The following is a 24,566-nucleotide window of genomic DNA, read 5'->3' as shown; positions in this document are numbered from 1 at the left end:
ATCCTGAAGTGTAAAGATATACAACTGAGCATTAAAGTTAGAATTGTCCAAGCCATTGTATTCCCCATCACCGTGTATGGATGTGAGAGCTGGATAGTAAAGAAAGTGGATAAGAAGAAAATCAACTCATTTGAGATGTGCTGAAGAAAAGTTCTGAGGATACCGTGGATAGCCAAAAAGACAAACAAATGGGTCCTAGAGCAGATTAAGCCAGAGATCTCCTTGGAAGCCAAGATGACAAAACTGAGGCTGTCATACTTTGGCCACATCATGAGAAGACAGGAGTCATTAGAAAAGACAATGATGCTGAGAAAGGTGGAGGGATGAAGAAAGATGCGAAGATGGCACAGCAGATGGATAGATTCAATCAGGGAAGCCACGGGCCTGAATCTGCAGGGCCCATTCAGAGCAGTTGAGGATAGTGGGGGTTGGAGATGTATATTCCAAGGGGTCACGATGAGTCTAAGATAACTTGAGGGCAACTACTGTAACCACAAAATGCAAGATTTTTTTTTTTTTTTTTAAAAAGTGATGTCCACTTGTGTAAAAGACATTTAAGCACCTACCAAGGAAGCTCAAGTTCCTGTCTCAAAAATTATTTTGGAGATTAAAGGTGACGAGAGTTGATGCGGTGTAGTGGTGTGAGTGTTAGACTACTAGGACTTTGAGAGATCAGGGCTCTAATCACCACTCAGCAAGTCCCACTTTCTCAGTCTTAGAGGAAGGCAACAGCAAACCCCTTTGAATGAATCTTGCCAGGAAAACCCCATGATAAGGATCACTATAAGTTGGAAACATATTCGGGGGTAGCCATGTTGGCAATACAGTGAAATACAGTAACACCCCAATCCACAAAACAGTGATGCCTTTATTCTGACAAACAAAAAGCACAAAATACATGATGCAAGCTTTTGAAGCTCCACTGGTTGCTTCATCGGGCAAAGGTGTTAAAAATCATACAGGAGGATTTGTTTTTTAAAATATGACAGTGTTATTCACAGGCCTGCATTTTGTCAATATGTTGTTGTGTTGTTCTCTGTTGAGATGGTATGAAGGGATATCTATGCAGGAAGGACTTAAAGGCACATAGCAATGATAACATTTATTAATGAGATACACTTATAAATATTGCAACACTGGAAAATAAGTTCCTGACATAAAACCAGGTTAATTATCAAGGAGTACATAACTGTACAGTAACTGTTGTCTTAATGAATGCCTGAATTGGAGACCATAGAAGAATGATTATCTTATTTTTGAAATAAAGTGAAAACTAAAGAACACAAAAATAGATAACATCATTAAAACAGCATGGATATATAAATAGAGTAAAATAGCCTAAGGAGATATTGTTGAATGAGAGACTGGTTATATGTTTTAATTAGATAAATAGTCTTTAATGAGAAAGTTAAATTTATAAAATTGGCCTTTGGGATGCCATTGGTTTCAAGGTAAAGGTTTTTGAGCTCTTAGTGCCACCAGATGGATAAAATTGGTATAGCATTTTGTTTGTGGACATGAGCATGTTGCCTACAAATAGAGCAGGGTAAACATTTGCTTTGTCTGAAATTAGGAATTGAAAATTGGGGACAGTTCAGTGACTGTATATAACCAGTAAATCTTTCTGTGTTACGTTTGAGAACTAAATCATGTGTAGCTTTACTTGTCCAATAGAAACAGGGGCAGTTGTCATATGTTAATCTGTCATCCTTTTTCTAATAAAGCATCCTATACTCCCAAGTTTCTTTAATTAAGCCTTTTATTAATTTTCACGATTCTTAACTTGACAATGTTTCAAACAAGTCTGTATTAATTTAAACAATTTCTACAACACAATCCATCCATCATTTAATTCATTCCATTCATTTTATGGACTCTTGAGACTTTCCCCCCCTCATCCCAGTCCTTGTTTAAGTATACATATTGTATAATATCTTTGGTGGTATTCCCACATGACCTATAGGCTCAGCAGTCCCACTCTTCAAAGGCACAGTGCAGAAATAATCCAGTTTGAAACCACTTTAACTGCCCTGGCTCAGTGTTAGGGAATCCTGGAAATTGTCGTTTATTCTGGCACCAGAGCTCTCTGACAGAGAAGGCTACATGTCTCTCAAAACTACAGTTCCCAGAATTCTGTAGCACTGAGCCAGGGTAGTTAAAGTTGTCTCAAACTGGATTATTTCTGTAGTGTGTTTTGGACTTTTGTCACTCATTCATAAGTTTGCTAAGTCTAGTTGGGAATGGATCACACCATCCTCTGAATACTTGTCTTGATGATAATTGTCTGGGTTCTAATACATGTCATCCTTAAGACATTAGGCCAGAAGAATTGAATTCTACTGGTGTGGTGTCCATTCCGATTGGAGTATTGCACAGCATTGCCAGAGCTCTATTAAATCTGAGTATAAAGAACACAATCTTGACTAAAAAATTACAACATCTGAAGGCTACCAAGTATTGAAAACTCTACTCCCTGCAAGAAGCTAATTCTAGCCCAAAGGTTTTTTTAGTCGTAGGATCTGTATTTTCCCAATCACACTTAGAAGCAAGTTCCATTGATAACTGGAAGATTTAATTTAAGATTAGGATGATGCCATTTTTAGTGGGAGCCAGGCAAGAAGTAAGTCACTCTTTGATGTGATTGTGAGCACAGGCTGTTGCTTTTGGAGAGCATGAATGGGAAAGAAGGGAGAAGGCCATGGGTCAGCAGTTAGCTTGAGGAACACCAGTGAAGACCCTAGAAAAAGGCCAAGATTAAAGGAGACAGAGTAGATGGTTTGAACTACAAGACTGCATGGACTGGGACAGGCAGAGAGAATCACCCTTAGACCAACACCACTTGCAGGCTCTGGAGTTCTGTGCATTTTCAGCTAAGTTAGATCTTTTTGCCTTTTCTGAGTTGATATCAGAATTAAAGTTTCAGGCAGCTAAAGGCCAGGAATCTTTAATGTTAACTTTTTTGAGCAGGAGAAAAGAACTGTTGACCTCTGTAAACCTACTAGCGACCTAGTTGTGAGTAGTAGCACAGTCCTACCAATAAATTGGAAGGGCACTTATCACTTGTGACCTCTTCACTGGTGGGAGAAGGGACCTGCAAGAAAGACATTAAAAACTAAGTTCTTCTTCTTTTTTAACCATTAAGACTTTCATCCTAGTATCCTAGGACAGTAAAATGTACTGCATAAAGAACTGTTTGCACTTTTGTTGTATTCTGAACATGGAAAACGACAAAAGAATTTTCATTTAGATACTGACTGGACCTTCTGTGGACAGTAGGCATAATGGAAAAACTGAATAGCAGAATTTGAATGGCTAGAGGAACTCCAAAAAGACATTTTTTCTTCAATTTGGTCTCCTTTTACTCCATCAGTAAGTAAGGGGGGGGGGGGATGAAATGATCTGTTTTTATTACATCAGCAAACATGATGGGCTTCAGCTTTGTAATACAATGTAAATCATTAGAGGGATAGATGTAATAAGTTTTTGAGAAAGTACAACAGGGTTTGCCCCATTTGGTCAACAGTGTTGCTGTCTTTTCCATCTCTTTTTCTTCTTTTCTCTGTTTGCATTGATGTGTTGTGTTTCTTAACAGCAATTAAAAATAAGTGAAAAGTATATTGGTTTCATGGAATTCTTTGGAAGCAGGTTAATGCAGTTATTTAATTTGAGCAATAGATAGAAGTAGATCACCAAGTCCAGTCTTCCAAAAACTTGGATGTGCAGGATAGGATAATGTCTTGTATAGTCAGTTGAGAGTGCGCAACTTATCTCACACCACTGATAGTTCCATGTGATACAGACTGAACAAGTGCAGAAGCATGAAGCAGTCAAAGTTAAAGATACATGCAGAAAATAAATATAAAATATATGTGTTGTCTAGTCATAAATTGCTCATTTAAGCTTGCAGTCTTGAGTAAGTAGGATCTTTTTAAAAAGCCTTGCTAAGTCTGACACTTTAACTCAGATATCTGATTAGTTAATTTGACATAACTGAAAGGAGTTTCTGTTTAACTTGGCTTTGTGTGTCTCTTTGTCTTGTGTTCAGGTTCAGACAAAACAAAATGGCTGCCTCTTCCTCATCATCTTCAGCTGGTGGAGTTAGCGGAAGCTCTGTGACGGGATCTGGATTCAGCGTCTCAGACCTTGCCACACCACGTAAGGCTCTTTTCACTTACCCGAAAGGAGCAGGGGAAATGTTAGAAGGTAATTACTGTATTTTCTGATTCCAGATAACAGCTAAACTGTACATATACTTTATTCTCTCTGCATGTCTTACAGTGGCTTCTGTGTCTTATTACAGCAAGTGGCATCTTTTTTGTGCCATTGAAAAAGTATTCAGAGGAGTTTTGACCACAAGTGGCAAGGGTGCTGGATTGGTCAGAGGCTACCAGAATCCAGTACTTGTCTGCCAAAGTGGAGTGTGCACTAGTTTTGTGATCTTTCTGCGTGCATTCAATTGACACAGCAGTTGGGTTGAATTTATTACAATGAAAAGTTGAAGACTTTCATGGCCGGCATCCATAGTTTTTTGTGCCCAAAAAACCCACAAAAATTATTACAATGACTTATATTGATTCTAGCCATCACTTTGCTGATGTTTCAGCAGAGAGGAATCTAGTCCGTTGGTTTCGGCCTGTTCATGCTGCATGTTTGAAGCCTTGTCTAAGAATCACTCATCTTAATTATAGATATTGACAAATACTTAGAATTTCCAGACTTTAAACAGGATCCTTGGTGTTTTAAAGCCTATGAGCCCTTAAAAAGTAGCCATGTTGTCTTCACAAATAGTTCCTCAACCCAGCTTCCTCTTCTGTCTTCTATATCAAATGGACTACTCATGATTTACAACTGGCAAGAGGTAAAACTGAGTAAAAAGACAATTGGAGGCAACACACAAGCTCTTAAACATAACAGTTAGCATGACATCACTGGCAGTACTAAATCTCAAGAAAAGCTTGATCTAGATTTTGTTTGGTTGTCCTCTTTGCTCTCTTTCTTTTTCCTGCACATTTCAGTCTTCTCCCTGCTTAAATGTTGAGCTTATGACTGAAGAAGCAAACACATGTTCTTTTTGTCCTCAGTGTGAACTCACAAGTTTTCTTGGGGTACTTTTGAGAAAATGAACTTGATCTCTGATTTAAATACAAATTTGATTTCATTGCCTTATGCTCCTGGCTAGTATAGTGGATGTGTGGCTGGTATAGTGACACAAAGCAGTAGTTGTTAAGGTAGGTGACAGATGGTATGCCATTTGTCAGCGTAATTCAGTGTTCTGCCTAATAATAGTGAGGCTACATAGAAATGTAGATCCATACGTAATACAGTGGTACCCCGGGATACGAATTGCTCGCGTTACGAAATTTCCGGGGTACGAAAAAGTTAGATAGGAAAAAACTGTTCCGGGTTACGAAGATTTTTTTGGGTTACGAAATTTTTTTCGGCGCGAAATTCAAATCTGAAAGCGCGGCTAGCGGGCGGCTAGCGGCTTTCCAGCGCCTTTTCGGGTTGCGAAATTTATCGGGTTACGAACGGCGCCGCGGAACGAATTAATTTCGTAACCCGAGGTAGCACTGTATATGAAAGTGTATGTATGGTAAAACTGCCATAGGCCTGTTACAGACAGCCAAAATAAAGCTGCTTCGAGTCACAGTGGAGCTATGCTGTTTCAATGATGCATGCGTCCTAAGAGTCCAGAAGTCGCACCAAAGCCACGCTCCAGACTGGAGCGTGGCTTTGGTGTGGCTTCTGGACTCTTAGGACGCATGCATCATTGAAACAGCATAGCTCCACTGTGACTCGAAGCAGCTTTATTTTGGCTGTCTGTAACAGGCCTTAGTTCTTCTTGTAAGAGAAAAGAGTTAAATTCTGGGCAGTTTTATATTGATCCCAGAAAGTTGCAGAATGTTTAGTTTTAACACAATTTATCTTTTCCCTAATGGCTTGGGATAGCACTGCGATGGCACAAAAAAGATAGGATCCCCTCTTGAATATGTGTGGAGATGGCTTTGAGTGGCATGATTAATCCCATGTATTTGAGAAATAAATCATTGTGTACTTGTGTATCTTGTTGCCATAACATGCTACTTTAGAGTTCTTGCCCCTGCTTCCTTATATCATTCTGGATGGGTTCACCTGAATGCTCTCACCTGAATGCACAGGCATGGTATTCTTGAGTTGTCTACATTATAATGAATGACTTACAAGTAACACCAGCAGCAGATGTAAGAGGTACCATCCAGTTCTAAAACTTGCCTTTAATGTTTTGTACTTGATGGAAGGTTCTAAACCAGGGAGGACAACCTCAGTAGACTGGGAATGGCAGTTACTGCTACCCACAGAACTTGTGGGGACTCAACCCTCCCCATATATTTCGGTAACAGCTCTCATATGGGCTGCACGTGAGCCCATCCTTGACCTGCATTTAGACCATCTCTGTTCTAGACCCACCTATTTTAGGTCGGGGTGAAGCATTTTGGACCCTCCAAAAGGCTTTGTCTGCAGCTCCCATCAGCTCCATCCGATATATCAATGGGTAATGTATTATGGAAGCTGTAATCCAGAACATATGAAAAGCCAAAGGTTTTCCAACTTCCATTCTATGTGATTTGGCAGAAATAATCAGCGTGCCGCATAGGACAAAAAAATTAAAATTACAAAAACACCATAGGACATAAGCATGAGGACTTATTCAATACAACGAGAAAAAAATGTGGAAATATATGTTATTATACAGTGAGCCCATCTTATCCACGGGAGTTCTCTGTGTAGTTCATACCAATACATTGCATGAATATTTGCTGTGTTGCACTAATTATGTACTGTGTTACAGTCTAATTAATATATGCATGTGTATGCATTAACTTTTGTGTGACAAACTGTTGGATTTATTAAGATTAAATGTTTGTCCTCAGGCTTAATGAGCCCCTAGAACCAATTAAAATATTGAACTGCTTTTCAGTTTACTGGATGAGGGGATTTTTAATTTTTAAAACCCCCTAGATAAACTGTTACATTCAGACCTCTTAAAACCCATTTTATTGATTTAAAGCATCTTTTTAGCCCGTACTTCATCTCAGAAGCCTCTCAGAGCAACATTCATAAGATCAATAACAAGCAAGACAGTGGCTGTTCAAAAACATAGGATTTAAAAGATGCAGCACAGTTTGCGGGGGGGGGGGGGGGGAGGAAGAGGAAAACAAATTCAGTTACCAGTTCATTAAGTTAAGAAGTTATTATAATTACTAGTATGTCATTTGGAGATGGTTCAGTGGAGCTTTCTCCAGACAGGTTGCTCATAATAGGGATATGGCAGGGTAGCTCTTACAGTCAGAAACACTAATATATCTAACGCAACTGGCTTTTTATCACCCAAATCACTACTATCCTAATTAAAGGAAGGTGCACCCATTGAATACAGTATTCTGCTAATTAGCACTGCCTCACCTAAAATTGCTGGCAGAACTTTCTCATTGAAGTGGCCCTGTTTTTTTCCATTTTTCACCTGGCACCTTTTAGGACATGACAAGACTGTGGTCTCTTGCCACCCCAGATTTATGCAGTCATTTCATCTTTCTAGAACAGAAACTGAATGTTAATTCTTCAGAGTGCATGCAGTACTTAAAGATAATTTAAGACTGGCTGGGAACGGTTGACATTGCCAAAGGAATCATATTTTGTGAGTTTTATTTTAAATCTATAACCTTGCACTTTGCCATCCACTCAGAACTGAAGTGTTTTGGTTGTGTTTCTTTTTGCTCACATTCAACCTGTGCATTTGACAGCATTTCCTATTTTCTCTCTGTTATGTGTTAGTCAGAATATTCCATTTGCAACACAGGCGAGAGAAAGAAAACTGATGATAGCTACTCAAAGAGTATGAGATTCAGTTCTAAAAATGAATTATCTCACAATTGAGCTACTCTACACTACATTGTTTTGTAGTGGTTTGAGCATTGGACTATGACTCTGGAGATCAGGGTTAAATATCCAGCTCAGCCATAAAACTTACTGGGTGACCTTAGGTAAGTCACACTCTTTCAGCCTAGAGGAAGGCAATGGCAAGCCCCTCTGAACAAATCTTGCCAACAAAAACCCATGATAGGGTCCTAGTTTCTCTCTGTTATGTGTTAGTCAGAATATGCTTTAGAGTTGCCATAAGTTAGGAAAGACTTGAAGGCACACAACAACAACAACAACAACAAAGAATAATATTTTCTTTAATTGTCTAATTGAAGTTTACCACAGACTCAGGTTTTTTTCCCTCCTGTGCAGCAGCACAATCGTATCCATATTTACTTTGTGTTAAAATGACAAAGAGTTCTAAAACCACAGAAAGATGGGGTTTCTAACCTTGCTACTTTTCTCTGGAACCTTGTAATCTTGAAAATGATATAGCAAAGGGCAGAGCAACAGGTGCACCTTTCTCCATCCCTGTATCCCCATGCAGAATGCTGCTGCACTTCATGCATTCCTCTTGTAGCATGTAATATGGGAAGAGACACGGGAATGTTGAAAAGGAAATATTGCAACCTCATACAAGAACAGCTGTGTCTGCTGTGATTGTGGAATGCTTTGCATATGAGAAAACATGGGGATAAGAGGAAACAGCCATCAGTCTGTCCACCTTCAGTTTGTTCTAGATTGGACTGCCCTATGCCTGAAGGATGAAAGGCACAGTATGGAAGTACTCCTAGATCCAATATTTTCCAATTTTGATTTGCCTTCCACCAGTTTTGGCTGATGTGCCAACTGTGACCCATTCTGAAATGAGAATGACTAGCTTCAGTCATCCATAGTCTGATAACCTCCTGGGTTAAAACTGCCATAACATATTGCAGACTTGAGTTCCCTTTTAAAGATGGTTTAGCAGTTAGAACACAACTTGCATTCTGAACTAACTAGGGAATGCATACTGTTGATGCACCTGAAATGTTTCATTGGCTCCTAATCTAAGCCCTTTCAGAGTTCCAGTGTTTACCTATAAAGCTCTCTTTAGCTTGGGACCACGGTACTGATGAATTTCTTATCTTCACAAAAGGCTGTCTGTACTCTGGGATCATCTTTACGAATTCTCCTGGATGCCACTGCCATCAAAGATACAACAAACAGCAACCAAAGAAATGTTCTTGGTGGGAGTGCCCCATTTTAGAATATTCTCCCAAGGGACAGTTTGCCTAATGCTTGCTGTGATATCATGTAGATGACAGGAGAGATCTTTTAAATTCTCCCAGGCCTTTTTAATGTATGTATTACTCTTTGAAGCTGGCTGCTGTGCCATCTGTGCTTTTAGATCTTATTACTGGCAATTGCCTCTGTGCATCTTATTATTATTATAGTTTTTAAAACTCTGGGAAAGTTTCTTTAAAGAGCAGAGCATAAATAACTTTAATATATAGGTAGACATGGGGACTAGGTGCTCATTAGGAGTTGCTGAGTGAGTCTTTTAAGAGTTGTTGCCATCTAGTTTTCTTCCAGTTCTTTAGTCTTGCTCTCTCATTCAGACTTCTGCCATGGCCAGGTTGACTGGAGATAATAGTACACTTGTCCCTCCCTATTAGCTAGGGTTAGGGGCACAAGACCCTCGTGAATATGCAAAAACCACCAATAACAAAAACACCATGTTTTTCCCAGAGAGGACACCTCTCTAGGAATCTCTAGGTCCTCCAATACAACTTTGTGGTCAACATCCGACAGACATGTACCATAGAACTGCACTGGAGGAGCTACAAAGGCCTAGTAGATTATTCTCTCTAGGAATCTCTAGGTCTTTCAGTGTATCTTTTAAAGTTGACCATAGAGTTGCACTGGAGGACCTAGATATTCCTAGAGAGAACATATTAATAAAATCCGTGAATAACCAAAGCTGCAAATATCAAAGCTGCAAATATGGAGGGATGAGTGTACTTGTAGTCTAACACATCTGGGGAGCACCAGGTTAGGAAAGGCTACTTTTATTAGTAGATGTTGACGTCAACTCACCTGTAAGTGGAGATAATATTGTCACAGAGTTACTGATCAGAGCACAAAATTGTATTGGAATTCTATCTCTTCTTATTGTTTTTCTCCTGTTCTGTGTACCCTGGATCTTGTCCTTCAAGGAAGAATAATCTGTGAGAGTTTGAGCAGATTCATCCATGAGTGGACTGGAATGCTCCTTGTTTAGTGACTGTGACGGCTTTGTATTCCCCATAGTCTTCCTTGGTGTGTAGTGAGACCTTATGGCTAAATTACTCCTGAAACTCTTCCCTGTTTGAAAAAGCCTTATTGCATAGTAAGGAGAAATATTGTTGAGAAACAGAAGTTCAAAGTATCTCTTAAAAAAGCAGAACATACTGCACAGTTCATGGGATCCTATCCCTACATTTTTGGCCCTAAACCATCTTTGGTTTTGCTGGGTGATGGGTGTTTAGATTTTGAATCATGATTAATCTGAAATTTATGTTTCCTTCCAGGTGAATTGGATATATTTATTCTATCTTTCACTTATTTGTAAAATATAATCTGCCTATTCAGTGCTAACTATAGTCTGCTAGATGCAGTGTGGAAAATTCCAGGTTATTTCCTATCTAGAGAAATTTTAAGAAAATTTAATTACAGATTGTTTTGCATGGATAAATGTTACGGATTGCAAGAGAACTTGTAAACATGCATGATGAACTATTTTCAGTGAACAAAGAAGTACTTCATTAAGTTCAAAGAAGAAAGGTAGATTGATTCAAGCTGAGTCAAGTAGTCCTCTTGGCTTGGTTGTTGGCAGCATTTCTTGGCATAGTAATGTGCACTGCCCTTGTCGATTGGACTTTGCAGAGACCTTAATTTATCTGGTGTTACAAACAGCAAGATAAAATATAGAGAGTGTGATCCATCAGACTTGAAGCATGTCAGCTCCCACTAAAATAATTAAGACTTCTGTCTGCTTGACTTGCATAATATAGTGATGAGCTAGGTAGTTAATAATATATCACTAAACTTTTAATGCTTGTGCAGCTTTTCTCAGCTGAGACATTAAGGTACAGTCCAGCAGAAACAAGATGCTTATCTTTCAGAGGGTCTTTTCTCCTTTGTGCCTCTTGAATCCTTTAAGTGCTTAATCTGTCTCAGCTGTGACACTGTGATATTGCTAAGTTCCTTCCATCTGTACTCTGAAAATCAGCTGTATGTATATGAGAGCATCTAGTCCAGGGTGGAAAGCTTTTGAGTCATGGGTTGAATACAGCCTGGAGCTTCCTTCTGCACAACAGTTGGTTTGGGAGAAACATGACTAAAGAAATTTGTAGGTGAACAAGGAAGAATTAGCCTTTCCTAACCTCTCAACCCTCTCCCATAAAATCATTAGGTTAAATCCTTCTTGTGTACTGTGAGGGGGCCAGATAGTTCCCTTGCACATCAGTTAGACTGGGGGAAGCCTTCAATTGGAGTCTATACAGTCGCCCCTCCTCATCCACAGATTTTTCATCCACACATTCAAGCATCCATGGTTTGAAAATATTTTTTAAGTATAAATTCCAAATAACAAACCTTGATTTTCCATTTTATATAAGGGACACCATTTTCCTCTGCCATTATATTTAATGGGACTTGAGCATCCAAGGACTTTGTTATCCATGGGGATCTTGGAACCAAACCACAGCAGGTAGCAAGGTCCCACTGTATATGCATGAAGAGTGTATGAGAGAATAGGACAGAGCCACCCACTTAAGCTTTGATTCTGCTCATTCTTTGTCCTGCCCCCCCAATTTTGGTGTGCAATTTCTGGAAGGTTAACCACAAGAGAAGTAACCAGTGGGCCTAAGAAGATTTTCCACCCTAATATTAAAACAAATTCTGGACTTCTCACTCTATTTTGCATGTTTACCAAATGGGAGGAAGCCACAAGTATATGCCTACAAAAAAAGGTATGGGGTGCAGTTTTGCTCTTTTCCCTTGTACAGAGGAGAGAAAACTCTTGGGCAAGTTATTTTATTCTTACCAGAAGGGCTTGTAGTTCAGCTTACAGACAAATTTGAATTTGAAATGTATAGTAAAACATTCTAGAAGTCACAGAAACCAGAATAGCTAAAACCAGGTTTGTTTTTAGATAGTTATCTAATTCTGCCTTGAAACCTAAAAACTTGGTTTCATTGATCTTTGTGGAATCATTATTTACAGTCTCCATACAGAAGGCTACACAATGGGGAGGCTGGGAGCCCAAATCCATTATTGCACTTTCCATGGCTGTTGTCTCCTGTTTGTTGTGAGGAATGGGTCTTCTTTCTGCAAAAGTTCTAGGAATATTGGTAGTCTTGTGCAAAAGGATTTGTAGAAAACCAGTGCAACCAGTTTTCTTAAAACTGCCGCTACAAAGTGGGAGTTAGCAACTGTTGTACACCCTGCGAAGTTTTCTCCCAGATATTATACAGTAGCCTGTTTTGCTGGAAGTTAAAAAGTAAAAAGGAGTATATATTTGATAAATGCGCTTACTGGAGAACTTGGGTTGCTGACCAGTTTAGAAAGATATGATCAGTACCTTCAGTGTTAGTCTGAGATTTAACAGATTTGTGTCAAAGCCATCAGTCTGCCATAAAACTTACTGAGGTGACCATGGGCGAGTCACCCTCTCTACCAGCATATCTCACAAGTTGTTGTTGTGAGGATAAAATAGGGAGGAAGAGATCCATGTACATTGCCTTGAGCTCATTAGAGGAAAGACAGAATATAAATGTTGACTATATATATACTTTAACATGAATAAAACTGAAAGACAGCTATTGTCACTGTTTCCATGCACTGGCATATTATACCCTGAGATGCTTGACCAGCTGTTGTCCTGTCTTTTACATTGCTCTGTACGACTAAGCAAGGTGTGTTCCACTTTTATGAATGAGTCACTCATAACTTTCCTAAATAGTCATTTTTAAGAGAACATATTTTCTTCAAGGCCTTAAGAGTCACTTACCATTCTTCAGACTGTTCTTGAGTACTGACACACAGTGCTCTCTCTTGCAGCTGTATTGAAGATATCTTGGCTACTGTAATCATTTCACTGTCAGAAATCAGTCCAAAAGAAAAATATGTTATTTTGAAAACATCCATGATAGTCAAGTACTATTTTTCTCCACTGCAGATTCACAGATGTGAGGACAAGGTGTGAGCTTCCGATTGCTGTGCTTTCACATGCTTGGGATGGCACAGACATAACTTTAGCTAATACTTTTATGTAATGGATAAAATTGCTCACAGTGCATAGTCACTGGGCCTCTTGGCAAATTGGAAAGGCAAATTGTGCTAGTAGTTATTAGAAAAGGAGTTGAAAATAGAATGGCCAATATAATTGTTTCTTTATCTGACTCTATGATGTGACTGCATTTGGCATCCTGCCTGTCCTGTCTCACAGTATTATAGAAGAGAGGAAATGTCCCCTGCCCAAGTCCCCTCCCTGAAGCTTCGTCTCCAGGAGTAGGGGACTGTGCACCATGTACCTATCAACTGAAAAGGCATGTTGTGGAATTCCACTGTTACTACATACAAGGGATTGGAGATAGCAGCAGAATACTCCTCCTCTACCACCCTGCTCACATGCTCCATTGGGATTAAGAGCCATTGCTCTCTGCTATCAGGCGGGAAATACAGTGGGATTCCCCATTCCATTCACATTCCCAGTGTGGAATCCCACTTAGGATTCCACTGTTATTTCCTGGGGTGGAATCCCACTGTTATCTCCAGTTACTGTCCCATTCTGGAAAAGTACAGGGGAATGGGAGTTGGAGAGGTTCAAGATGATGGAAAAGAAGGGTGGTGGCCTTTCCCTTCCCATGATGTCTCCTGGGTCCCAGGTGGCCATCTGTCCCCTGCAATAGTTACGTTTCCCCAGGTTTGTGATAGAAGGTTACAAAAATCCTCAATCCTAGAGACTAGGTAGTATCTTTTGCCATTAAAATTCTACAGTATATTGCTTGTGAAAACTGATTGCCATTATTTTAACTTCAGATAAGATAATAGTTAACGCAATACATGGTTGTCTTTCAGAATTTGAGTTGTATTAATGAATTTAGAAAGGAACTAGACAAATTCCTGGAGAACAGAGCAACTAACAGCTGTTTAGCCATAATGTAATAACCAACAAGGTATATAGATTGTGTGTATTTACTACTTTTATAAACCACCAAGACATAGCAGCTCCCGAGGCCATTTGTAAAATGAAGAATTAGATGTTCACTTGATGCGTATGGAATGTGATGGACAAATTTGGACTTTCTTGTTCAAAATCTCAGGAAAATATGGCTGAAGAAAGTTCTTTTATGTCAAGTTGGACTACTGCTCAGTTTAGCTCATTGTTGTCTAAACTGCTAGGAGTGACATTCCAGGATTTGACAGGACAGGACAATCCAACTGAATGATGCCAAAGACTAAATCTGGTGCCTTTTGTATGTGAAACTGGGTACTGCCTCTGAGTTTCCAACTGCTTCTGCATGTTTTGATCGTCTGGTTCAGGACCTGGACCTGGCACACTACCCTGTCTTTGGTGAAAAGTAATATTTTTTGACACACAAAAATATGTTAAAAGGGAACTTGAACAATGACATGTCTCAAGATCCTGTCCCTGTCCAAGAAGTTTATTCTTTAAATAATGTCACAGTTACAAAATTCCCATCTGGACATCAAATGGTGGGCTTGGAAGGCTTTGCTTTCTAGTCCACTTGATGCAGGAGAAGGCAATTTGTGGCCCTCCAGATTGTGTTGGACTGCAAACTCCCAGCATATCCAGAAGTGAGAAATGGTGGGAGTTGCAGTCTGACAACATCTGAAGGGCTGTGTAAGTTTTAATTATTGTTTGTTTCAAGAGAGCTGCTTTGAGTCCTATTTTTTCCTGGGGGGTATAAATAAATACAAAGATAATAATTTCCCAGTCCTGTGCCAGTGCACTTCTCAGAGGCATTCAGTCCGGCCATGTTGGGAAAGAATGATAGACCAGGACAGCAGATCCAGCAGGGCTCTTAAGTTCTCATGAAGCCTAGCAAACAGTTAATTTACTTGGTCTCATTTTTATGTGAGTTAAAACCTCAGGTTGAATATTATTATTATTATTATTATTATTATTATTATTATTATTATTATTGCACTGTAAATTTACATCTTGATACAAAAACAGAACTGTTGTTTTCTGTGGTGCAGTTAGAGGGATATAGGGAGGCCCTAGAGACTTTGGGAATCATATAATCTTAAGACAGGCTAAGTTGCCTTCCTTTTCTGTTTACAGATGGCTCAGAGCGATTCCTCTGTGAATCAGTTTTCAGCTACCAGGTTGCATCCACATTAAAGCAAGTGAAACATGGTAAGTATGTGAACTGAGTATAAAATGTTAATGGACGTATTCACAGCAGCGGTTGCATAATATTCTGATGAATGCCTTGCTGTGAACAACCAAAAAATAGAATAGTAATCTAGTTGATCTCTAGTTAGTCTGCTGGCACAATGTTATCTTATGTAATAGCATTACAAGAACAATGTTTTATCTATGCAGTCTTACTTACTGAGGAGATAAGTTTTGTAACCATTACTTTATTTTGTACTGTTTGCATGAGAAGAGCTTTATGAACACTGTATTCATATTAGGAAGCCTTGTGAGTCGTAAATCTCCTGATAATAAATGTTCCTTGTCTGACCCAAGGTCAGATATTTTATATCTGATCTCTGTCTTTTCTCTTTCTCCTTCCTGACTCTTTGATAAATGGAGAACAGTTAGTGTTTTTAAAGTACCATCAAGATGGAAGAGATCTCTATAAGATATCTTGATAGCTTTGTGGAAAATATGTTATCTGGTTAGATTAGCTCTTTTGTTTGTGAAGCAAGATAATTTATTGTTCCACCCATATTCTGTGGTCCAAAGATTGGAGAAGAGTCTTCTAGAAGTGATAACCAGCCAAGCAGATTGTACTTTTATTAGATTACTTTTCAGAATTTAGGGACCTTTCAAATCATTGCCTTTACAGCACAAAAGGAGTTTTGTTGATATGTGCTTCCTGGGACTCGAGGGTGGATTTTGATTATGTAAATAGAACTTTTATTTCATATATGAAAGCTCTTGGTGCTTCATCCATAGAGGAGTAGAATAGAAGGGGCTTCACCTATGAAGGCCTTAAGGGTTTTCCCTGTGCAATAGATTCTCCCACACGTAGAGGCAGGATGGCAACTGGTCATGTGCTGTAAAGAGCAGATGGTTCAGTTACTTCTCAGGCATGTAGTATGGCTCACTTACTTAACTTAGGGCCTATTCCAATTGGGAGAAAGGGGTGGAAGAGGCTGCCCCATTCTCCCCCAGATTGTGACCGCACCAACCAAACGGCGCGGCAACGATGCGCTGGGGAAAAGGAGTCGTGAAACACAGCTCCTTTCTCCGCTGCTGCCAAGGCACCATAAGTGCCCTGGAGCAGTGCTGTGATGTCCCTTGTGTGCCGCACCATTTGGATGCAGCGCATGAGCCACATCATTGTTGCTTGTGCCATGTAAAGATGGTGCATGGTGGGACTCGGGAACGTGTGGATGCTCCAATCTCCCGAGCTCTACTTTTGGCCACAGGTCTTAATTGGATCTGCATGCTATGAAGCATCTTGGTGTGGTATTTTTATTTTGCTTTTGTTGGCCTTCATGATTATATGGGCTATATAATCAATAATGGGAGGGGTAGTCCTTTGTTGGTGCTTTTTTCTTCATAGAAAATAAAAGGAAAGTCATCTCACACAGATGTGGAAAGCATCTATGTATGTTAAACTGTTTGGATATCAGATTGAAAATATAGTGCAGCTAACAGAGGCCTCAACTCTTGTGTAACAAAATCATTACAAAGAACTTTTCTTGCACCCTGAACTGTTGTCATTAATCACTTAAAAGAATACATTGAACAGTTAGTGTCTGGATTGCTACTGATTCCTTTCCAATGTAACAGATTTTAAGAGAAATGATAATATAGGAAAGTCAAATCAGATCTAGAAATGTTTTGTAGTATTTAAAGCAGGAACAGGATGAATCATAAATTGGTCTTCATAGAGATGAAGTTGTTTTCTAAAATATTCCTATGATGAATTGTGTACAGATGACTGCAAAGTGTTAGTATATAGTTTGAATAAAAATATATAAATTAGAAACCAATCTTCAGTTGTGAAACCAGCCTAGTGAGATGTGGAATAGCCAATTGAATAATTGTCTGCTGTAAAATACCGTTCATGGCTGTTAATGCAAAGGCTTAATTGAAAGTTGATTGCAAACCATGGTTAATTTTCTTTTGCAGATCAGCAGGTTGCTCGGATGGAAAAACTTGCTGGTTTAGTTGAAGAACTGGAGGCAGATGAATGGAGGTACAAGCCCATAGAACAGCTGTTGGGTTTCACACCTTCATTGGGCTGAAAGTTTTAACATTTGTTGGTTTGAAAAAAGAAAGCACTTGGAGAACACTGCTTTAAACCATTTGGTTGTTCTACATTGCATTATCCTATGTAATAAAAGAACAATCCATTGCAGATGTCTCTTTTACCAGATCCAGTAAAAGGTGGCCACCGAACAGTTTTTAAAACTTTTCCCCAATTTTCCAGCAGCTTGTTTTAGGAGGGTGTGATTTCTGTAACTAAGGTATGATATGATCAGTTTTCGGAGAAGAACCTATTTGCTTAAAAGGGAAGGGATGGCTATTTAAAATTACAGCCCTTTACACTGACTTTACCACATGTATGCTGAAAGTTGGCCATGTAATAGGACCCTTGTTACTGTTCAAGTTAAACTCTTGGAGACAGAATGAAAAAAAGGCATAAGGCTTTGGCCATAAGCTGTTCCTTTGAAGATGAATGTGATAAAACAATGGGACAGGCAGAAGAATGATAACTGTTTCCTGTATTTAGATATTCTGGCTTTTGCTGAGTCTGTATTTTCTCAGCTGTTCCTCTGTCAAATATATATGGACCTATCAGCAGCAGAGGGTGACTACTATTAAAGACAGAGTGAATCTCTGGAAAGATACATTGGTTCTCTTTTCCATTTGTTCCAATGCACTTGAACTGTCTATTTGACAAATAAATGATTACAACAACTACTACAGTGTCTGTTCCATTATTTTCTTTCAAGGGGTTGGGAGGAACAAAAATGAAAACTGATGAGTGCCAACTTGAGCTTTCATATTGCAGCTTTCCATATTTAAATGTTTTCAAAATGCTAGTTTTAGCAGCATGATTATAAGAAATGATTACAAGGAAAGTGGCACAGTATAGTTTCTACTTGGATGTTTAATTGGCCATCTTATTTTTTTAAGACAGCCTGTTGTGTCTGAAACAAGTTGGGAATGTGTAGCCCTCCAGAAGTTGTTGGACTGCAACGCCCATCAGCTTTGCCCAATGTAGCAACAGTGAGAGAGCATGGTATTCCTAGTTTAACAACATTAGCGGGAGGTGTAATATTCTGCACCAGTGGTCTAAAAATGAAGGGAGAATCCTAGTAATGCTATGAAGAACACTTATTTGAATTCATTTAGGTGGCTATTCTCTAATGTAAAGGTATGGGTTTACTGTAATGTAGTGAGAAGAAACATTCAGGTCCATTCTAGGCTTTTTCTTATCCTCCTTTATTTTTATATATATATATATATATATATATACTGTATATATATATATTAAAAGGAGGCTAAGACAAAGCCTAGAATGGACCTGAATGTTTCTTCTCACTTCATTACAGTAAACCCATACCTTTATGGGTTTCCTGGCTACTTAGGAAAGCTTTAAAACATTGTGATTGTTGTTGTGTGCCTTCAAGTCATTTTTGACTTGCAGTGATCCTAAGTCAAATCTATAACAATATTTTCTGAGCAGAATTTCTTCTCAAAGGGGGTTTGCTCTTGCTTTCCTCTGAGGCTGAAAGAATCTTATTTGTCCAAGATCATCCAGCAGGTTTACATGGTTTATCGGGGATTTGAACCCCGGTCCCCCCCCAAAAAAAGTCCTAGTCCAACAGTCAAACCACTACACCACACTGTCTCTTTAAGATAAATAGAAGTTTATTATCTTTGTCAACATAACTGACTCTGGGGAAAGGATACCTTAGCATCTGCAGAATATGTTGAAGTTGCATGAAATTAGCTCTGCTTTAAGTAGTTACAGTAAAACTCCATCCTTAATTAAGTTCATACATAAATCCTTTCGGCTTCTGCTTATGGGGAAGGTTATTATTATTATTATTAACCTTTATTTATAAAGCGCTGTAAATTTACACAGCGCTGTACATAGAATCTTTGAGTTAGACGGTTCCCTGCCCACAGGCTTACAATCAAAAAGACATGACACAAAAGGAGAAGGGAGAGGTGGTGGGGAAGGAGATCAGGTCCAGCAGTTCTTCTCTACCTCCGATGCCAGGACCAAGGCAGATGGAATGGAGGAAGGGCTTGGGTTCTTAATGCATGGTCAAAAGGAGAAGGGAATGACAGTAGGGAAGGATCAGGTCTTTTCTATAGCACATGCTGCAGACATGCATGGTTTTCCTAAACTTTAAATGCTTTGGGCACCTTTTTAGCTACAACTTAAAATTATGATTGTTAAGATTGTGCTTTCTGCTCTTGATTCCAATATTATTCACAGATTCAAATGCATCATATTTTGAGGGTCATGATAAACAGAATTTGAAGGAACTGGCATATGCAGCAATGCAGATACTGGTAATTCCTGGCAGCTAAAATATCTTCAGAAGCTTGAAATCATTCAGCTTCATTTTGAATTAGGGTGTCTATTTCTTCTAAGTTTCTCTGTTTGCTGTTATAGGTTATTCTTGATCAAAGCATTTGCCTACTGTAACTTTGCAAACTAAGCAACATACCCTTTATTTCCTTTACTAGTCATGCATGCTGAGAAATATAATAGTAATCTCTATTCCACTTGAGCTTTACTACAGAGAAGACTGTTGCATTTTTTTATAAAATGGGGGGGGGGAGTTCTGAACTCCAGAATTCTCTATCATTTAAAAACCTAATCATAGGTATTATAATTCCTTTGGACAACCAAAAACATTTAATAAAAACTCAGCTGGTGAATCAGTGTTGCTATGAAATCTTGCTACCTCAACAACAACAAAAAAGAGTATAAAGCTTTTTGGACTTAAGACAGTATCTTTTCCAAATACTGTTTTATTCTGTTGTATGTGAGGCAAGTTGCCAGGATGCCATCCAGATACTGTACTTGCTTTTAAATTACTGCTGAATTGAGAAGTTTTCAAGAGGCTTCCATAATTAGTAGAGCGGGAAAGACCATGGCTAGATACAAAGCAGAATGTCGAAGCTTAATGTGACCAAGGATTTTTTAAAGCAGGAACAGGCAATATATAAGTCACATGAGTGGCTCCCCATTCTTGAGCCTGTGATTGTTTTCTAAAGGTAAAGGTAGTCCCTTGACATGAATATCTAGTCGTAACCAACTGTAGCGGGCGGTGCTCATCTCTGTTACTAAGCTGAAGAGCCAGCGTTGTCCGAGAACTGCTCTGGTGGTCATGTGGCCAGCATAACTGCACCGAATGCTGTTACCTTCCCACTGAAGTGATACCTATTTATCTACTTGCATTTTTATGCTTTTGAACTGCTAGTTTGGCAGAATCTGGGACTAGTGACAGGAACTCACCCCATCAGGCATCATTCAGGCCTCAAACTGCCAACCTTCCGATCATCAGAACTGACATCTTAACCACTAAGCCACTGCATCCCTACTGCTGCTGAATTTACCATGGCTTTGGCAACAACAACAACAATGGACAGTTTCTCTTTAAAACCCGGTGAGCAGGTACACACGCCTTATTTTTAGATCCTATTGCACTGCTGGAAGCCTATTGGAAATGTGATTCAATTCAAAAGCAAAGTACATGCTCCTCACATGCCACTGTTTTACAAGAAATTTGGGAGGAGGGGTTTCTACCCCTGCAGGAAATTTGGTGGTATGGCAGTGAGGTACCTCCTAAGCGTTTGGCAGGGAACAACGTGACCATGCTTTGGAGTTGCCCAGCCCTACTTTGAGGGTCAATGTAGTACAGTGGTTCGAGCATTGGACTATGACTCTGGAGAATAGGGTTCGAATTCCCACTTGGCCATGAAACCCCCTGGATTACCCTGAGCAAGTCACATTCACTCAGCCTCTGAGGATAGCAATGGCAAACCTCGTCTGAAGAAACTTGCCAAGAAAACTCTGTGATAGGTTCACCTTAGTAGGAAACGGCTTAAAGGCATATAGCAACAATGAGCTGCAGTCTAGAAGTTCACCTTGTATCTTCTTGACACGTTTTCTCCCTTTCTCTCGGTCATTAACACATACTGTCACAGCCTACCTTGCAGTACATCAAGTCTATTGCTTGCTACAGGAGACATGGGGAGAGAGATTGAGATGCGAGATGGCACCGGAGATGTTCTTACTGTTTGTAGGGTGCAAGCTGTTCCCAACCCCCAGTTTAAAATTGAAAGAGTTACTCTCAATTGCAAATTTCCACCTGTATTTGTTCATGATTCTCAGTCCCCAAACTACCGTATGATAATTTGCTTTCTGTAAGGGTTTTCCTCTGTTATTTGTTTTCTCTGCTATGATTTTCCAAAATCAGAAATTGAGCATCTTCCTTAAACTTTTGACTCCCGTCCCCTTTTTAAAGAGGCATTTATTTTAGGATTTTTTTTTAATTTTAAGAAAGGGAGAGTCTGGTAAAAATGACTATGTAGTATTTCTAATCAACATTCAACTCCTCAGCTCATACAGAGTATGGAGAGGATATTGTCCTGAGTCAGTTCTCTGTTCCTAGAAATGTGAGGGTTGTGGTACATGAGGAATGCAGTAAAAATTGTTTACAAGCAGAGAGGGAAGGCGGGAGACTACAACAAAAGGCCTTGTGCAGTGATGTTCTTGGCGTTTCCAGGAGATGCCAAGAGGAACATTTTGTACTGAGTAAAGGCTCTTCTGCCGCTCTTCCCTCCCAAGTGCTACAATCTACATGAGCTCTAATTATGTACAAACAAATCTCCAGCCAGTCGTTCCAGATTCAGACAGCAGAAGGGAAGCTTCTTAAATAACTTGGAGCAAATAGCATAGCAAATACAACTGCTCTGATCCAAAAGGGAGCCATGCCGCATGCCAGAACTCCGACTTGGCTTGCTTCACAATTATGTGCGCTCATAAAGCTGAACCCAGCACATTCTGGGACATACTATCCGCAGTATGGCTTAAACCAGGCTGATAAATCTCTTGTGTGATTGATTCGTGCAGCTTGGAATGGCTCCATTGCTCTGTTGGCTATGCTAAAGAAGGAACAGCAGCACCCAGGCTTTGGGTGGGTTGCTTTTCATTTTTGTCCCTCTGAAGGGCTTCCAAGCATTTAATAATAATAATAATAATAATAATAATAATAATAATAATATATTCATTTAAGACTTGTCTGACAACTGAACTCATGAAGCTTTGACTTCAAAGGCAGCTGCAATGATGGAATTAATTTCATTTGCTGAATTTTGCTTTGTTATGCAGTAGCTGAAAACAAAGTTAACCCTGGCTCCTAAAAGTGACCCTGTGAAAGGTAGCAGGATGAACATACCCTCCAAACCAAAAAAGCAAACAAGCAATAAACCTCCCATCTAAATCATGAAGCTATAATAAACACACCTCATTGGTGCCACAACAAGCTACAATTTCATAGCATTGAGCTATGGTAGTTAAAGTGGTGTCAAACTGGATTATTTCTGCAGTGCAGATGCAGCTCATGAAACCTTGACACCAATCACAATGCTAACTCTAACCCCAAATACACTGGAATATTTATTGGGGTCAGCAATATCTCACAGTTCACTCACTCAATCCAAGTTTTTAATTTTATTGTGGTGTTTAAGGGTTAATGAGGTAGCAGAAATAATTATCTCTTTTGAAACCTCATTCGCAGGATGTGGCAGGGCACAAAGACTTTTAAATTTTGTAACATCATTCAGAAAGTGAAAAACCTTTCAGAGATGATTTCAGTAGGACATGGCACTGCACATCTGACGTATTAGATCCTATCCTCAGTAAGGATTCCATGTCACCCAAATTATGCAACAGCCAATTGTAGGAGCATCTAACTGGGAGCAGACATCTCCAAGAAAGAACAGAAAAAATGCAACCTACAGTATATCCACTAGGAAAATACAGAGAAAAACATATGCTTTATTAAGGATGTAAGCTGACACTTTTAAAATTCTTGCATACAAATGTGGGTAATTTAAAATGTTTTCTTCGTGCTGGTGGAGATTACAAGAGTTTCTTCACATTTGGGGAGATTTGCATGTGCACAAATACTTCATTGAGGGAACTTGGGGGAGGGATCTTTTGCACAACAAATTGTTTGGCACCAAATGCAATTTTTTTCTGTGAAAAAGATATTTTATCTTAAAAACAAAATCCACAGAGGTTCTTCTGTCACCAAAAAATCCCAAAGTGTAAAAAATATTGCAACAGTTGACCATTTTCTCAACATGTCTTCTTATGTCAAGACATCTTTTCTCAACAAGAATAAGAAAATTTGTGAATATTATTTATATCCTTGTACTCTACAGTTTCAAAGCCTATTCAAAGTTTAATTACTTATTCTAGCACAGTGGTTCTAAAACTTGGGTTCCCAGATGTTGACTGCAAGTCCCATAACCTCTATTTATCCTAGCCAATAGTTAGGAGTTGTAGGACTAGTAGCACGGCTACATATAGGGCCCAAGTTTGGGAACCAGTACTCTAGAACATATGAAACTGCCTTATGCCTGTAGCAACTTAGATAACAGACCCATCTAACCTGATGTCTCCACAGATTGCCAAGTTCTCTGCAAAGAGGGTGATGAGATACCATAACCACAAAGGAGGACAAGGCACTGTAAAATGTAGAATATTCAAGAAAAATGTAAGACATTACAAAATAAAAGCAAAAAACACTGATATAAATTCATGCTTCTTAGTCATGCTCAAAATGGAAGACATTTTGAAATTCCTTCTGGACAGAAGGTTAAAATCTAGGACATATCCTGGAAAAGGAGGACCTCTAGTCACCTTGTCTCCAAAGCATGCTTTGTAACTACAGATGCCTGACACTGGAGCCTTGAAGAAGCAAAGCATGTCCCTTTCGCTGAACTTTGTGGATTACTTTTGCAGGATCCCAGAGTATCTCATTCAGACATTTGGTGTCTCACTTCATAACTCATCTTTCCCTAGCCTGGCTCCATCCAGATGCCATGCAGTCTGGGGCATGATGGGAGTTGTAGTCCTACCATTGTAGAACTGGGTTTAATTACTCAGTTCTGCTTTTTCTTGATTTCTTGTTTTTCCAGTCTTCAGTTCAGTTCATTATTTCATTTTTTCCAAAAACATACTTTGGTAATCATTTTTGTCTTACATAGTCACTGTTTAGCAAGACATTTCCCCAATATAATATATTTTGTACTTGGATGGGAGACCACCAATGAATACCAGGAAGGAACTGGCAAAAACCCCTTTGAGTATTCCTTGCCTAAGAAAAACCGTATGTCGCCATAAATTGACAGGTGACTTGAAGGCACATACACATTATTTTCACTGATACTT

At 39.2% G+C, this 24,566-nt stretch overlaps 1 protein-coding gene and 1 non-coding gene across 5 annotated transcripts in view; both read left to right on the top strand.

Annotated features, from left to right (window-relative positions):
- ANAPC16 (anaphase promoting complex subunit 16) overlaps positions 1-23,898 on the top strand; it is a 30,320-nt gene extending 6,422 nt beyond the window's left edge. Inside the window, exons 2-5 of one of the 4 annotated variants that reach the window (XM_089510410.1) lie at positions 4,046-4,203; positions 15,236-15,310; positions 17,264-17,330; positions 23,800-23,898. In XM_089510410.1, coding sequence (XP_089366536.1) covers positions 4,062-4,203; positions 15,236-15,310; positions 17,264-17,330; positions 23,800-23,827 — 312 coding nt within the window. In that variant the 5' untranslated portion in view covers positions 4,046-4,061 and the 3' untranslated portion in view covers positions 23,828-23,898. Of the gene's footprint in view, positions 1-4,045; positions 4,204-15,235; positions 15,311-17,263; positions 18,059-20,583; positions 20,757-23,799 lie in introns of those variants that run through there. The other 3 variants (XM_089510408.1, XM_089510406.1, XM_089510409.1) reach the window with 3 other exon arrangements.
- LOC149318755 (small nucleolar RNA SNORD36) lies at positions 22,447-22,497 on the top strand. Its single transcript, XR_016280299.1, has one exon. It is a non-coding gene; the product is annotated as a small nucleolar RNA SNORD36 (small nucleolar RNA).
- Positions 23,899-24,566: the final 668 nt, after the last annotated feature.

Source organism: Sceloporus occidentalis, unplaced genomic scaffold (assembly GCF_023333645.1).
Source record: "Sceloporus occidentalis isolate IW3139 unplaced genomic scaffold, rSceOcc1.0.p SCAF_2, whole genome shotgun sequence".
Classification (NCBI taxonomy): Eukaryota; Metazoa; Chordata; class Lepidosauria; order Squamata; family Phrynosomatidae; genus Sceloporus; species Sceloporus occidentalis.
The sequence above is the reverse complement of the archived record's forward strand: the minus strand, read 5'-3'. Positions and strand labels throughout refer to the sequence as shown.